At 33.7% G+C, this 17,199-nt stretch overlaps 1 protein-coding gene and 2 long non-coding RNA genes across 7 annotated transcripts in view; 1 reads left to right on the forward strand and 2 right to left on the reverse strand.

Moving 5' to 3' along the window:
• LOC107622876 lies at positions 4,187–8,570 on the reverse strand. 2 transcript variants are annotated; one of them, XR_001616292.2, is made up of 3 exons: positions 7,235–8,570; positions 6,966–7,121; positions 4,187–4,561 (listed from the first exon to the last, which is right to left on the reverse strand). It is a non-coding gene; the product is annotated as an uncharacterized LOC107622876 (long non-coding RNA). The 2 variants fall into 2 exon arrangements; XR_002356474.1 differs by having other exon boundaries at positions 4,230–4,561; positions 6,966–8,557.
• Positions 10,022–10,976, reverse strand: LOC110268298. The gene is made up of 2 exons (XR_002356473.1): positions 10,561–10,976; positions 10,022–10,447 (listed from the first exon to the last, which is right to left on the reverse strand). It is a non-coding gene; the product is annotated as an uncharacterized LOC110268298 (long non-coding RNA).
• The window catches only part of LOC107622875, a 4,773-nt gene continuing 2,025 nt past the window's right edge, over positions 14,452–17,199 (forward strand). Inside the window, exons 1-5 of one of the 4 annotated variants that reach the window (XR_002356472.1) lie at positions 14,452–14,816; positions 15,234–15,303; positions 15,384–15,458; positions 15,930–16,377; positions 16,993–17,199. Coding sequence is in view for 2 of the 4 variants with exons in the window: in XM_016324938.1 (XP_016180424.1) it covers positions 14,544–14,816; positions 15,234–15,303; positions 15,384–15,445 (405 nt within the window). In the remaining 2 variants the exon portion in view is untranslated. The remainder of the gene's footprint in view (positions 14,817–15,233; positions 15,304–15,383; positions 15,459–15,929; positions 16,378–16,992) is intronic. The other 3 variants (XR_001616291.1, XM_016324938.1, XM_021114288.1) reach the window with 3 other exon arrangements.

Consider the following 17,199-nt stretch of genomic DNA (forward strand, 5'->3'; position numbering starts at 1 on the left):
TTAATCTTTAATCTATATCATTAGATATAATAATAAAATGATCTAAGACCATCTCTAGTAGGGAACTCATCACAGTCCCTATTTATGGTCCAACTGTCATAAAAAATAACTCCACATCAGTTTTTGCGTCATAAATAGTAAATAAAAACTCAAAGCATCTCTCTCTTTTCCATTAGGAGGAACTAACTTTAGTCCTTGTTATGGTCCCATTTAATTAATTAATTAAAATATTTAAAATTAATGTAATTATTTTTTTCAATAATATTATTTAAATTTATAAATTTAAAAATAATTTACTATTAAAAGATATTAATATTAAAAAAATTCATATGTAACAATAATACACAATATATAATTCGGGATTACACTAATTTGTAAAATTACTTAATACAAAGAAAACCATAATTAAGCTCTATAGTTGACGACAAGCATTGTGAAATTGCCATATGTGTTCAATCAATTCCTCTTTCAATTGTCTATGCTACTGCCTATTTCGAAGTTGGGCATTTCTTTGGAAAAATTGATTGTATGGTGCAAAATCTTCCTCTCCCAACTGAGGTTGTGATAAGCCATTTTCGACATTGTCATACTCTAAGCCTTGAGCAAAATTTCCTGCATAAGTGTCTCTTTCATCCTCAACAATCATATTATGTAATATAATACAAGCTCTCGTTATGTTGGCAACCTTCTTCTTTTTTCAAAAGAGAGCTGGACCACGTATAATTGCAAAGCGTGCTTGCAACACTCCGAATACTCGTTCCACATCTTTTCTTTTCCCTTCTTGGTATTGTGAAAATAACTTGCATTTCTCCCCTTGTGGCTTTGAGATTGATTTGACAAATGTGACCCATTCAGGATAAATACCATCTGCTAAAATAGTATCCCATAGTATAATTATTACCATTAATAGTATAATTTACCTCCGGAGCACGGTCATTTAGAATATCATCGAACACTGGAGAATGATCTAACACATTAATATCGTTATTTGAACCAGAAACTCCAAAGAACGCATGCCATATCCAAAGGTCCGAAGATGCTACAACCTCAAGTACTATGGTTTCAATCCCACGATAACCACTCATGTACATACCTTTCCACGCCTTTGGACAATTTTTTCATTACCAATGCATGCAGTCAATGGTACACAACATGCCGGGAAAGCCACAACCCTCCGCCTTTTATAGCAGGCGTCGTACATCATTTGGATTTGGTTTTCGCAAGTATTCATCCTCGAACACCGAAATGACACCATCAAAAAATTTTTCCAAGCATTCAATTGTAGTGCTCTCACCTATGCACACATAATCATCAAAAGCATCACCTGCTACACCATATGCTAACATCCGTATCACAGGGTGCATTTTTGAAGTGGTGACAAGCATCTTTTTCCAGTTGCATCAACCTTCTATTGGAAATACAGATAAATATTTGAGAGAGCGTCTACTATCTGAAGGATCACATGTCCTCTTATTCGAAATCTCCGTCGAAAAATGTCAGCATTATACACCGGTTCATCTGCAAAGTAATCTTGGAAAAGACGATCATGTCCTACTTCTCGATCTCTGTTGATCCATCTACGAAGAGTTGGGATAGAGCTTCTATATATCGATATCCTCTTCTTCTGAATCTTCGAATAAACACTCATCGATCTAATTATCTATGAGTGTGTTATCTTGCCGTTTTCTTTTGCCATACAAAGCCTCATTAAACATATCATCAAAATTCTAGCCATATCTTGAAATGTAATTTTTAGTACTCTTTCGAGGTGAGAAACAAAAGTTGAAATGGAGTTGCAGAATCATTGATAGTTGATATTTATAAGTGTGTCTGCAACAAGTACCTACTTCTCAATGGCTAGTTTTACAACGGCTACTTAACAGATAGTTTTGCAATGGCTACTTAACGGCTAGTTTTGCAACGGCTACTTAACAGTCACTTTCATGAACAATAACGGCACAATAATATGGACTAATTTGAAAAGTTATATCAGAAATGAATAAAACAGACTACATCACATACCAGTAATATACAATAAAAATAAGAACATACTACGTAACTCTACGAATACAAGGAACTATTAAGTAAACCACTTCGCAATTATTTTCTCACATGTAATCTCATGAAAAGCTCGTCGTTTTTCACTCATTGTAGACGTATCAACATTAAGTATTTGCATATCCATTTCCCTTTCCCTTTCCTTAGCCATCCTTTCCATTTCCCTTTCTTTTGCATTTATCTCCATTTCTTTAATATACCTCTGAGTTTGTAATTCTTGTTCTTTCATTGCTGCTTGAGTTTGTAATTCTTGTTCTTTCATTGCCGCTTGAATTTGTAACTCCTTCTCCTTTATTGCCATAATCTTTGCTTATGTGCTCTCTCCTCTTCTCTTTCTTTTTTCCTATCCATTAGTTTCTTTTCTCTAACATTCTTAATATCTTCCATGAGAGATAGTTTTTTAACAACTGATGATTTCTTTTCGCTAAGATCTTCAGATATTTGTACTTTTCCCTTACCTTTTCGCTTGCTCTTCTTTGATCTTTATGGGAGAACGGGAGAGTCCACACTGGGTTCGTCTGCCAACAATGTATCTGGGTTTGATGAGGATGAGTATGCTCCAGTTGCACTAACCTTAGTTCTCTTTGAGCCTCCACTCTGTGTAGGTAGTTGACTTCTCCATTTTTGCTCCAAATGAAGCATATTCCAATGCCTCTCAAAAGTGAATTTTTGACATTAATTTGTGGAATAAAGTCTATAGGCCAACTCCTTTATATCATCAGCGTTCGAACCACTCCTTATGTTTCAACTAGCTTGATCGCAGCAACCAGCAAATCGTGCAATAGCCTTGTTGATCTTATACCATCGTTTCTTACATGCAACTACCTCCCTTGTCATGTCGGAGTAAAATTCTACACAGTAGCTGTGAATTTGACTCCAAAATATTTCTCCCTTTTGATCGGTACCAACTATAGGGTCAGTTGAAACATTTAACCATGCACTGATCAGCATCTCATCCTCTTTCTAATGCCAGTGTTGAATATTATCTTGCCTCCGATCTTCAATATCATCATCATTGAGGTCGATAGCATCTAATCCACGAGAGTTGGCAAAATCTGAATATTGCGAATTTAGACTAGATTGTATCGGAGTCTGAGAGGATGGATTAAAAGAGCTACCAACACCAGATGAGTTATGTCTTGATGCACTAAATTGAGTTAGAAACGGCAAAGATGTTGGAGTAACATTTCCGATAGAGGGGTTAAATATGGATGAAAATGGAAAATGTGGTGTCTGTGAATTATGATTTTGTGGTTGGAATATAGGAAATTGATTATTATAAAGAGCTTGAAAATTGAAATTAGGAAGATTTTGTGAATTTGGATTTTGAAATGTATTTAGTAGTGTGAAGTTTTGATTTGAAACTTGAGAGTTTAAGGTTTGAGATTGTTGGGTATTTGGAGTTTGAGAAAAATTTTGTAAATAATTGAAAAAAGAGTTGAGTTGGTTTGGATCCATTTTTTCGAATAAAAAATAATATCAGCAGAACTTTGATTTCGTAAACTTGGAAGAAGATGAAGAAGAGTAGAAGAAAGTGTGAGAATAGAAGTGTATGTAAGTGGTATATATAAAGTAATAAGATATTAATTTATTAACAATAACGATAACATAGTAACGGCTAGTTTTTAACGGCTAATTTTGCAACGACTAATTTTAATAATGTGGTTAGCATTTTAAAAAATAGAGATATAATTATTTATTATAATTATTTATTTTTATAATAACTTGCCAAGTGACAAGTTATTATTGGTTAATATGAGTCCCTTTGAATGGAGATTCTCTCTTCTTAAACTATGTGTAGAGACTCTATCTCTCTATGTTTCAACGGTAGGTTCCGTCACATGTCAGAAAAAGTTAAATGGGAACCCAGTCGTTGAAGGTGCTCTAAGAGCACCTCCAATGGGTGTAACAACCCAATTTTCGACAGGTCCGGATCACTGCCAGTCGTCGGGTGTTACTTCCCGGTAGCCCTTTAAAATTCTAGACTTGATAATATTTAATACATATGAGCCTTTCGTACTAACGGATCGCGTATGTCAACTTATTTTTATCATATAGTTGTTTTAACAAACCTATTAACAAAACCATGAACATCTTCAGAGATATACAATATAAAATAAATACCAAATTAACAGTAAAATTAAATTTAGCAATAAGATCACAGAAAAGCGTTCATACAAACTTGACACGCTTATATATATATATACAACTGACAACTTTCCAGATACCTAGTTCATATAGAAAATCCCTAAGCTGGTACCCGGGCTAAAAGAAAAGGAAATATCAAGTCCTATCCCTCAAAAATGCTACAGAAGTGAGGGAAAGCAAAGTCTAAGGAATGAATACCATCTATCGTACATTCTTTCCACCGTCGAGGCACAAGTTTGCAACCATCAGCTCAAGACTAGTTTCGAGCATCTCCTGCAGAGTCCGACAACACGTGCTCCTCTGGTACCTCTCTGAATATAACTCCTGTGACAGCGATCAAGTCTGGATCTCTCATCTGTGGGGGAAGAAAAAAAGGAAGGGGTGAGAACCTATATGGTTCCCAGTAAGGTGACATCGTGAAAGCGCATCTCTCTCGTGAAACCTAGAGTTTTGGCTCTATCGTAATAACTCGTTTACTAAGTCTCTCGGCTACTTCCGTATCATGGGCTCTGACATAACTCTTTCTTGGCATCTTTCTTTGGGATGAATGCCGTTCTCACGCTATTCTCTATGATTATTATTCCTAAATTTATTACGTTATTCTAAGCTTTGAGAAAGTTACGTCATAATATTAATATATAGACAAGAATCAGAAAATAGAGAATTAACAAGAAGCAAATGCACATCGCAGAAGGAATGAACAGTAAACAAACACAATCAAATGTGCAAACAATTTATGATGCATGCCTGTTCCTAGTGCATGCCATGAGCTCATGCGTCGGTTGTCTACCCGCAACCCGACGTTACTCGGAGCGAACCCCGAATATGGTTTCTTTACTGTGTCAATTAGACACCTTGGCATCACGGTTACCCGTGTCAATTAGGCCTTATCATAATAATGTGTATCACAGTAAGAAACAGTGCTATCAATTAGGCAAACATTCCCGCATTAGCAATCTCAGGCTATCCGTTAGGCGGGCCCTTTCGCATTAGCAATTTGGCACAAAGGCCCATTCAACATACAATATGCTATCAATTAGGCAGACATTTCCGCATTAGCAATCTTAGGCTATCAGTCAGGCGGGCACTTCTGCATTAGCAGTTTGGCACAAAGGCCCAGTCAAACAAATAACATTCAACTATCCTTTTCATTCATTGTTTCTTATTTCCTGTCTTTTCATCATGCCTCCGCATCACCTCATAAATTTACATACCTCCGCATCACCACATAACTAAGCATACCTCCACATCACCATATTACTAAGCATACCTCCGCATCACCCTTTTAACTTTAACCTTCCTAGGGGTAACTTGCATTCTTATTCACTTCTTAGCTTGTTTAGCCTAATACCCTTTTGGCGACCGGTTTTCTATCTAACGATTAATATCACAAACGGACTCGGACTCGCACAAATTTTATGTCCACATGTTCGTATTAAACTCAAGTTTCTAAAGGTCTAGAAATCATATTTTTCTGGGCAGTCTATCTCTAGCTATTGAGGAAAAACCGAGACTGTTATTCTAGGTTTGTAGGAACAGCACCTTGCTGTCTTGTTATGTGGTTTTTATGTTGTGAAAGCCTACGCACGGACTATCTCTCTTATCAAAGTAATTCTAGAGATCCTAACCTTTACTTTGAATTAGATTTTACCGCATTTGGACCAGAATTGAATTTTATACAAGGTTTTAAAATTCTGCTACTGCACATGTAAAGATTCAGAAAAATAGCAAGCAGCAGCGTTTTCATAAAATCCATAATAATTTCAATTATAATCCGTTACTTCTAAATTTTGGGTAGATTACACTCAAATTTCCTAAGTTTTAGAACAAACAAGTTTTAAGTTCATATCACTTCATTTGATTAATTAATTCTCAATTGGAAGTAATGCCCTACTTTCATAAATCAGTTCAGAATTTCCAGCAAGCAACCCAACTTCCAAGTGACTTAATTAAGTCTACAAAATAGATATGAACATGAAATTTGTACTCAATTAAAGTAAAGATGCAGATCTTCAAAACCCCTTTAGTAGCAACTTAAAATGTTACGTAAAACATAAGTTCCAGTGGTTTGAAATCGATGTTGCAGAACCAGGAAACCAGAAAAATTCTGTAGCAGCTATTGTTTTCAAAAATTCATATCTTTTAAACCACTTGGCCAAATCCCTTGAAATTTTTATGGCACATTCAAGACACACCTAAGTTTTACAAAAAAATAATTTTATCCAAAAAGGTGGTCCGGACTATTACCAGAATTTATTTTAAGTCACTGCCAAATATGCAGAAATTCTGCATCAAGTAATTCCAACAACCTCACATACCAAATCTTATATTTAAACCTAAAACTCCCCTAAAACCATAATTCCAACTTTCTTGTGACTAACCAAAGTTGCTAGAGTGATTAGCGCAATCCCAAAAATCCAGAGTCAATATTTTCCAAGTTTTCAAGTGCTTATACACAAGTGAACATTCATTTTTCTGCATCATGTTAAAAACAGAATTTCCACATGTACTTTCTATCGTTCATTCACATAATAAATCATCATTCATCATCATCCAACTGGGTTAGTTATAACAGAACCCATCTCAAGCATAACAACTTATACTACCAACTAATTCAATCATAAAACATGGCCTTTAGCCTTCAAGTAAATTCTGCACATAGCAACTTAAAACCCCAAATAACATTATCAAGCCTACAATTCACCAACAGCACCATCAATCAGTCACAAACATATCCTTCTAAACACTCGAACCCTTACCTCTTTTGAAGTTCAAAATTCTGTTTGTGCTTCTTCCTTGAATTAGAGATCCTAACCATACGAAATTGAAGCTTCGGTCACTCCCCCTACGAACAAGTGGCCGGTTCAAGTTTGAGCAAGAGAGAGTTCTCACTCCTCTTTTACTTATGGTTACCACTGTTCTAGCAGAAATTGAAATTAGAATGGCAGAAATGGAACAAGAGAAAAGAAGAGAATTTCTTTCTTTGAATTTGAAGAAGAAGAAGAGAAACAGAGTTGCCGGTTCTCACCCAGCAAGGATACTTCAAAGATTCAGAATGATGAGGAATGCAGTCTATCTTCTTGCTGTTGATGGCTCCTTCCTTCTCCCTCAGATTCATTTCATTCTTTCCTCTGTTCTTTCTTCCATTTGTGCGTGTTTTAATTTTGAAGAGGATGAAAAGCACTGGGTTCATTAGATAGAAGAAGAGGAGGTGGGATGAGGCAGTGCAGAGGTTTCGTTGGTTTCTTCTCAGTAAGACACATAAGGATGAGCATTTAATGGAAGAGGTAACCAAGAGGTGGAACTGGGGTTGGGGATCCTTCTCAGGTTCGGTCATCAGAGGAAGAAGAAGTAAGAAAATTAAGGCTAATCATAGTTAATTTCTCCTGATGATGGGCTTTTGATTCCGGTTCGGCTGAACCAAGAGAAAGAAAGCGGTTTAATGCGTGTTGGTTCATAGTTAACTAAACCTAATGATATATCTATACTGTTCTTTTTACTTATCAAGTTTAAATCCACCTTATTATTTTATAATGAGGTGATTCTCAGATATTTATCGAATTTCTCATCACAGAATTTCTGAGAATAACTCTATGGAGAATTGGGGTGTTATATCCCACCCACCTTACAAAAAGTTTCGCCCTCGAAACTTCGAGTATATCTTAAAGGTTATAAAACCACAGAAGACCCTATCTTAACTATCTCAACAACTATCTTACGCAAGAAAAGGTTTGATCCTAAAGGTGTTCGTAAGCAAAATCGATGGAAATTCTCCACATTCGTACTTCGTGTCACCGTGCTTGCACTGTGCATCACCCACATCGGGCCGTCTTGGATTTATCGTTACCATTCTCGTACTATTTATATCCCAACGTTTAACAATCAACCGTACTTCTAATACAGCAGTAGCATGCCACACAAATGTGGTCATCGGCGTTTAAAAGTTTCATGATCGCGGTCTATCTGATAATCGCAGGTGTTGCGAGAAATCCTATATCGATAAATTCATCCACTCACAATCATTTAGGTCTTATTCATTCCCAACAATCAACATCAAGGTAATCAGCCTTAACATATCAGGTCAAGTATGAATAATTCCTGAACAAGCGCTCGCAGACGATCATGCTGAATGCATCAATGAAGATACCCTAATAGCATGAGAAAACAAAAAGCAGAGTATGCAATGAAGTATAGTCAGTCCATTCCCAGGCTCTATTAGGAACGAACTGCTCTGATACCAAGTTGTAACAACCCAATTTCCGACAGGTCCGGATCACTGCCAGTCATCGGGTGTTACTTCCCGGTAGCCCTTTAAAATTCTAGACTTGATAATATTTACTACATATGAGCCTTTCGTACTAACGGGATCGCAATTCCCGCATTAGCAACCTTGGGCTATCAGTCAAGCGGGTACTTCTGCATTAGTAGTTTGGCACAAAGGCCCAGTCAAACAAATAACATTCAACTATCCTTTTCATTCATTGTTTCTTATTTCCTGTCTTTTCATCATGCCTCCGCATCACCTCATAAATTTACATACTTCCGCATCACCACATAACTAAGCATACCTCCACATCACCATATTACTAAGCATACCTCCGCATCACCCTTTTAACTTTAACCTTCCTAGGGGTAACTTGCATTCTTATTCACTTCTTAGCTTGTTTAGCCTAATACCCTTTTGGCGACCGATTTTCTATCTAACGATTAATATCACAAACGAACTCAGACTCGCACAAATTTTATGTCCACATGTTCGTATTAAACTCAAGTTTCTAAAGGTCTAGAAATTATATTTTTCTGGGCAGTCTATCTCCAGCTATTGAGGAAAAACCGAGACTGTTATTCTAGGTTTGTAGGAACAGCACCTTGCTGTCTTGTTATGTGGTTTTTATGTTGTGAAAGCCTACGCACGGACTATCTCTCTTATCAAAGTAATTCTAGAGATCCTAACCTTTACTTTGAATTAGATTTTACCGCATTTGGACCAGAATTGAATTTTATACAAGGTTTTAAAATTCTGCTACTGCACTTGTAAAGATTCAGAAAAACAGCAAGCAGCAGCGTTTTCATAAAATCCATAATAATTTCAATTATAATCCGTTACTTCTAAATTTTGGGTAGATTACACTCAACTTTCCTAAGTTTCAGAACAAACATTTTTTAAGTTCATATCACTTCATTTGATTAATTAATTCTCAATTGGAAGTAATGCCCTGCTTTCATAAATCAGTTCAGAATTTCCAGCAAGCAACCCAGCTTCCAAGTGACTTAATTAAGTCTACAAAATAGATATGAATATGAAATTTGTACTCAATTAAAGTGAAGATACAGATCTTCAAAACCTCTTTGGTAGCAACTTAAAATGTTACGTAAAACATAAGTTCCAGTGGTTTGAAATCGATGTTGCAGAACCAGGAAACCAGAAAAATTATGTAGCAGCTACTGTTTTCAAAAATTCATATCTTTTAAACTACTTGGCCAAATCCCTTGAAATTTTTATGGCACATTCAAGACACACCTAAGTTTTACAAAAAAATAATTTTATCCAAAAAGGTGGTCCGGACTATTACCAGAATTTATTTTAAGTCACTGCCAAATATGCAGAAATTCTGCATCAAGTAATTCCAACAACCTCACATACCAAATCTTATATTTAAACCTAAAACTCCCCTAAAACCATAATTCCAACTTTCTTGTGACTAACCAAAGTTGCTAGAGTGATTAGCGCAGTCCCAAAAATCCAGAGTCAATATTTTCCAAGTTTTCAAGTGCTTATACACAAGTGAACATTCATTTTTCTGCATCATGTTAAAAACAGAATTTCCACATGTACTTTCTATCGTTCATTCACATAATAAATCATCATTCATCATCATCCAACTGGGTTAGTTATAACAGAACCCATCTCAAGCACAACAACTTATACTACCAACTAATTCAATCATAAAACATGGCCTTTAGCCTTCAAGTAAATTCTGCACATAACAACTTAAAACCCCAAATAACATTATCAAGCCTACAATTCACCAACAGCACCATCAATCAGTCACAAACATATCCTTCTAAACACTCAAACCCTTACCTCTTTTGAAGTTCAAAATTCTGTTTGTGCTTCTTCCTTGAATTAGAGATCCTAACCATACGAAATTGAAGCTTCGGTCACTCTCCCTACGAACAAGTGGCCGGTTCAAGTTTGAGCAAGAGAGAGTTCTCACTCCTCTTTTACTTATGGTTACCACTGTTCTAGCAGAAATTGAAATTAGAATGGCAGAAATGGAACAAGAGGAAAGAAGAGAATTTCTTTCTTTGAATTTGAAGAAGAAGAAGAGAAACAGAGTTGCCGGTTCTCACCCAGTAAGGATACTTCAAAGATTCAGAATGATGAGGAATGCAGTCTATCTTCTTGCTGTTGATGGCTCCTTCCTTCTCCCTCAGCTTCATTTCATTCTTTCCTCTGTTCTTTCTTCCATTTGTGCGTGTTTTAATTTTGAAGAGGATGAAAAGCACTGGGTTTATTAGATAGAGGAAGAGGAGGTGGGATGAGGCAGTGCAGAGGTTTCGTTGGTTTCTTCTCAATAAGACACATAAGGATGAGCATTTAATGGAAGAGGTAACCAAGAGGTGGAACTGGGGTTGGGGATCCTTCTCAGGTTCGGTCATCAGAGGAAGAAGAAGTAAGAAAATTAAGGCTAATCATAGTTAATTTCTCCTGATGATGGGCTTTTGATTCCGGTTCGGCTGAACCAAGAGAAAGAAAGCGGTTTAATGCGTGTTGGTTCATAGTTAACTAAACCTAATGATATATCTATATTGTTCTTTTTATTTATCATGTCTAAATCCACCTTATTATTTTATAATGAGGTGATTCTCAGATATTTATCGAATTTCTCATCACAGAATTTCTAAGAATAACTCTATGGAGAATTGGGGTGTTATAATGGGCAAGAAGTTGAGTCCCTATTTCTCACATAAGCAGTGGCGGATCCACGGGGGGACCTAAGGTGGCCATGGTCCCCCCCAAAATTTTTTAAAAAAAATAGTAAATAGACAAATAGTAATAATTAATAATATTAAATTTTTTTATATATAATATTAAAAAAAATATAAGTTACAAAATTTTATAAATTAAAATAACTAAAAACTGCACTATGTATTGGATATTTGAATTATTGTTGCTCTTGTTAACAAATAGCCTATTCTAATAATTAATAAAAATGGTTCTATTATACTAGCCCAAGCCCATACTATTAATTAAAGTAACCTAGTATTTTTTTCAAATATTTGTTTCAAACCATCAGAGGCATCAACGCCACTCTTCTCTCTCTTTTAGTGGTTCCCAAACTTTTGGTCTTCTACTCTTCTCATTCTAATTTTCCTTCCATACTAAAACAAGACATATGAAGAAAAACCATTGAAGAGAAGTGAACAGCAAAATATTAACCATTGAATGCACAACAAAGATTTAAAGAGGTATATTTTATTTTTTTTTTAAGTTAATAACAATGTCAAGTATTATTTATATTATTTATTTAAAATAATTAATTTATTTTTTTTATAATGGACAGTGTTCAAAGATTGAAGTGAGGACAAAACTCAATAGAATTATTTTTTGGTGATACTTAGAACAAAAAAATAATCAGGTAAATCAATAATTTTATTTTTGGTTATTATATATTTGTGTTTCTAAAATTATTTGTTATTGCTCAATAGGTTTAATATTTTTTTTTTAAGTCCCTCTAAATAGGGACTCAAGTTAACCAATAATAACTTGTCATTTGGCAAGTTATTTTTAAAAAATAATAATATAAAATCTGAAATAATTAAATAATTAAATAATAATTAAATTAGTAATAATTATAATAAAAATTATATTTTTATTTAATTAATAATTTATATTAATTATTTATATTATAATTAATATTGAATATTATTTATATTATTATATTAAATTATAATTAATTAAATTTACTTACATTAAAAAATAAATTTAATTTTTATACCTTATAAAATAATTTTTAGTTGAGTTGGTTATTTTTATTTTTAAAATTTAAAATGCTAATGATATTATTAAAATTAGCAGTTGTAAACACAAAACTATAAATTAGTATAATCTCGAATTATATATTGTGTATTATTATTATATATGAATTTATTTAATATTAATATCTTTTAATAATGAATTATTTTTAAATTTATAAATTTAAATAATATTATTGAAAAAAATTAATTATATTAATTTTAAGTATTTTAATTAATTAATTAAGTGGGACCACAATAGGAACTAAAGTTAATTCCTTCTAACGGAGAAAAGAGAGATGGTTTGAGTTCTTAATTACTGTTTATGACAAAAATATTGATGTGGAGTAACTATTTATGACAAGTGGACTATAAATAGGGACTGAAATGAGTTTCCTACTAGAAATGGTCTAAAAGCAACTCCAACGGGTAAGAAGTTGATACCCTATTTTGGATAGAAGCAGGAACTTATCGTTGGAAAGAAGATAGAAGAAGCTCCTGCACAGTTTTTGAAATGAGAGAGTCCCTCTGAATGGAGACTCATAGTGTCCAATAATAACTTGTCACTTGGCAAGTTATTATAAAAATAAATAATTATATAAAATCTTAATTAAATAAATAATTATATTAAATAATTAAATAATAATTAATTCAATAATAATTATAATAATTAATTATATTAAATAATTATATTTTTATTTAATTAATAATTTATATTAATTATTTAAATAATAATTAATTAAATAATTAATTAAATTAAATAATTAAGTTTTTATTTAATTAATAATTTATATTAATTATTTATATTATAATTAATATTGAATATTAGTTATATTATTATATTAAATTATAATTAATTAAATTTGTTTATATTAAAAAAATGAGTAAAGTATCGTTTTTGTCCCCAACATTTGGGGTAAATCCTATTTGTATCCCTAACGTTTAAATCGTCCTATTTGTATTTCTAACGTTTGTAAAAGTGATTCAATGTTATCCTGCCATCAATTACACATCATGAGCGCTCTAGTTTGAGTTTTAAAAAACTCTTCTTGAAGTTAGAATACAAATATTTGGAATATAATCGATGATCTACTCCGAAAAATAGCTCATCAAATGTTGAAACTAATTCCTACAACATTTACATAATTCACTTTTCTGGGGACATAATTGAATCTAAATACAAATAGTGGGTCTAATATTAAAATCGAACACATCCAAGTGAGACCTAATTGAGAATAATTGAAAAATATAATCTGATTTGTTAGTATAATTGATAGTGGGATAACATTGAATCACTTTTATAAACGTTAAGGATACAAATAGGACGATTTAAACGTTAGGGACACAAATAGAACTTACCCCAAACGTTGGGGACAAAAACGATACTTTACTCTAAAAAAAATTTAATTTTTACACGTTATAAAATAATTTTTGGTTGGGTTGGTTATTTTTACTTTTAAAGTTTAAAATGCTAACCACTTTATTAAAATTAGCCGTTGCAAGAGACAATTCAAATAGACAGCGGTATAGACAACTGAAAGAGGACTTGATTAAACACATATGACAATTTTATAATGATTGTCGTCAACGATAGAGTTTAATTATATTTTTTTTGTATTAAGCACATGTGAAAAAAATAAAATTAAAACTAAAATTTCATACCACAGTTAAATACAAATTTAATAATAAAAAATAGAGTGATAAAATGATAAAAAAATACTTAGAAGGAATATATGCAGTAGGTTGTTCTTCAGATGCAATATTGTCTGAAAATGAAAATGGTGGTAGAGGATCAATACTTTCATCAGATGAATCATTACGTGAAAATGATAGTGAGGTTTGGAACATTGCATGAGAATGATGGTGGAATGATGGTGGAAGGCCAATGCTTCTAGCAGACCTTGAGTGAAAATAGTGGTGAAGAGTCAATTATTTTTCACAGAGTAAATTTTTTTTTGTTTTGAAATTAATTTAAAAAAAAAAGTGGTAGAATGACTTATCAAAAAGTCGAGAAGTCATCTATTTCTACTTCTTCAAAAAGCTGTAAATTAACTTTTCGAAAAGTTAAAAACTTTTTTTTAAAATGGTGCCAAACACGCAGATTATGACTTTTCATAATCTAAAAGTAAAAAAAAGTAACTTATGCTACTTCCCAAACGGGCTCTAAGAGAGTAAGGTTAGTTCCAAAGATAGTTGAGACCAACACGCTACTTTGCAGAACTGAACCTAACCTTTTTCCATAGAACAACAAATATCAATAATAATAATTAGAAAAACAAAAGTCAGTCGCAACCGTCACTCTCTTTTTCTCCTCTGCGATGGGGAAATCATTTCAATCTTTTTCTCCTCTTCGGATTGTGTCATCTGTAAAGTCGCAACGCCCAAGGCTGACGCAACCGCCCAAACCATCCCCGTCTCAATCTCCCACTAAGGAGCACCAACGGACGCCCCTCGCCGCGGTGGTTGCCGACTGTGCAAGGCGGTGGTTCCATGAGACACTCCAGGAGGCCAAGGCTGGCGACGCCGCCATGCAGGTTCTCGTTGGACAGATGTATTACAGTGGCTATGGCGTTCCTAGAAATCCGAAGAAGGTTCACTTCTAATTTTATTTCTTTAATTGATTCTACTATAACGGCACAATTAGACTCACCTTCTAAGCGGTTATTGTGTAATTGTTGTTAGTGAAGCCTAGCTTTTAGAAATTGGAAATGAAGCTGTGATTGAGTGTAGGTTCCATAACTTGGAAGATGTACAAATTGCATGAATTTTTTTTTACTAGAATGTTCATATTTTCGTTTCTGTTATTTTTTTCTTTGGAAAAAAATTGCATAAGTTTTGAATTTGAAGTCGAGATTACATCATATGGCTTCAGAGTGTTGCACAATTGGCAATCAAGTTGCATGCCTGCAGTTAATTGAACTTGAATATGTATATTTGTTTGTTATTCCCTGACTTATGGTTTATGATTTATGATTTATACTGTTCCACACTTGGAACTTTGTCCATAGGGGTATGATTGGATTAGTAGAGTATCCAGAATTCGGAGCTCAGTTTGGAAAGTGAACAAAAAGCGTCCAGGTAATTCAGCATCCCTTGTGAATTGAGATATTGCACGGTTATATTTCCTCATTGGAGATCTCTGCTTTGTTAATGTATAGGTTACAGAGCAAGTGATTCAGATTCATGTGAACCGGAGGTCAAAACGAAATCTTGTCGTTAATTTGTAATACAAGGTAATGATTTAACTTCATTAATTACGAGTTATGGGATGAGTTTCAATTTTACAATGATAAAGCATATGCTGTGATAGCTTATTGTCACCATATCTAGTGCATATTCACTATAGCATCCCAAAATTTAGTCAAACCATGTTAACTGACAATCAGTAATCTACTTTATTGTTGTATCTTCTTAGTTATGTTGTTGTGTGGTCCATTTTCAAGGTGTTATATAACTTAAACCAAAATGTCAAGAGTGTAAGCCTTATTGTATAGCTTATTAATGACCAGAGCAGTCTTGTATTCTTCCTGAAAACTGCATATTGAGTTCTAATTCACAGTCCTCCATGTATTAATTACACATCTTCTATCACAATGAAAGTATCTCTTGCAGTGAGTCTCTTTGCAAATTTCTCTTGCTTATGACAAACTTATTTGGCAATGCTGAATACTAAATTCTAACCAGCATGGTTGTGTTGAATGTAACAAGGAAGATTGATGCAGTTGCATGTTGAGACTTCAAATGTTATATCCTTTTAGAAATCAATTTTATTTTATTCTTTTAGGTGATCCTTTTGTTGTTTTGCCTATGGGTAAAAATTAATTCACTTACATGAGACATCCAAAATAGATGCTAGTTCCCAGCTCTAGACTTCCTTTGAATTTTGCTCATCCTTGTTCCGAATGATACTGCCTGAATGTGTTGGACAGACGAGGTTAAGAAGGCAGTTGCACTTTCTTTCTAGGCATTGATTGGATTAGTTGTTCTTCCTCTTTCGATGTTCATGAGTTTAATAACACTAATCTGATTTTATTTTGGTCCCATCTGCTTCATATATTGCATTGTCTTTGTTACTGCCAAGGCACCAATAATTGCTACAAGATGGTCACAATGACATCACCAGAAGTCCAAAACAAAGGAATAAATAAGAAGGTAGACACAATGTATAATGTTTCTAGTTGCAGCATTTATGAGCCCTAACTGGAACCATTTTAGAGTATGTCTACCTACTTCATGGAATGTTATGAATGATCTTGTGTGAGGCATCCACCACCATTAGTCCATGACATATAAATATATAATTGCTAATGAGAGCTGTTGGTTTTAATTTAACCCAATTTCACTTTTAATGTTTGATGAGCATAACATCCCATCCAGGGTTAACATGTTGACATATAGCGCCTGTAATGGGTGTAGCCTTATGCTAGAATTCTAGATGCTGTTCTGAGAAACTATTAGAGAAATAAAATTGCACCATTACTAACAAGTATAAGTTTTGGCCTAGTATAAGCACTTGATCTGACAATAACAAATCCATAATCATTGTTAGGCTTTGATTGGTTACAAAATTAACTGGTTCACATGCTTTATGGTTGTTCTTAAGTCAAGGTCTGCCAATTAGAAACTAGGGGACTTTAGATCATGATTGGATTTATTTCTGTTGCCTTTTCTTGGGCTACTTCGAAACTACCAGCAGCATTTGCCTATTAGGATCATTTTTAACCTTCTGTTTTCCCTTCTAACATGGGATTCTTCTTATTTTTGCAGTGATATGATGTCAACAACATGAGACATTTTGGTATTCTGATATACAGTGTATACACAGCTTATTTTTATATATTTTATTGCATGTCCCATTTCTTAAATAACTCTTGCCTCAATTTCTTTCAAATTGTAAGTATCTATGTTAATCCTCACAATTGTAATTGTAGTCCTAAACCCTAAACCTTATTTTTATATCTTTTTCCTAAACAC

The sequence above is a fragment of the Arachis ipaensis genome, chromosome B10 (genome assembly GCF_000816755.2).
Source record: "Arachis ipaensis cultivar K30076 chromosome B10, Araip1.1, whole genome shotgun sequence".
In the NCBI taxonomy this organism is placed as follows: Eukaryota; Viridiplantae; Streptophyta; class Magnoliopsida; order Fabales; family Fabaceae; genus Arachis; species Arachis ipaensis.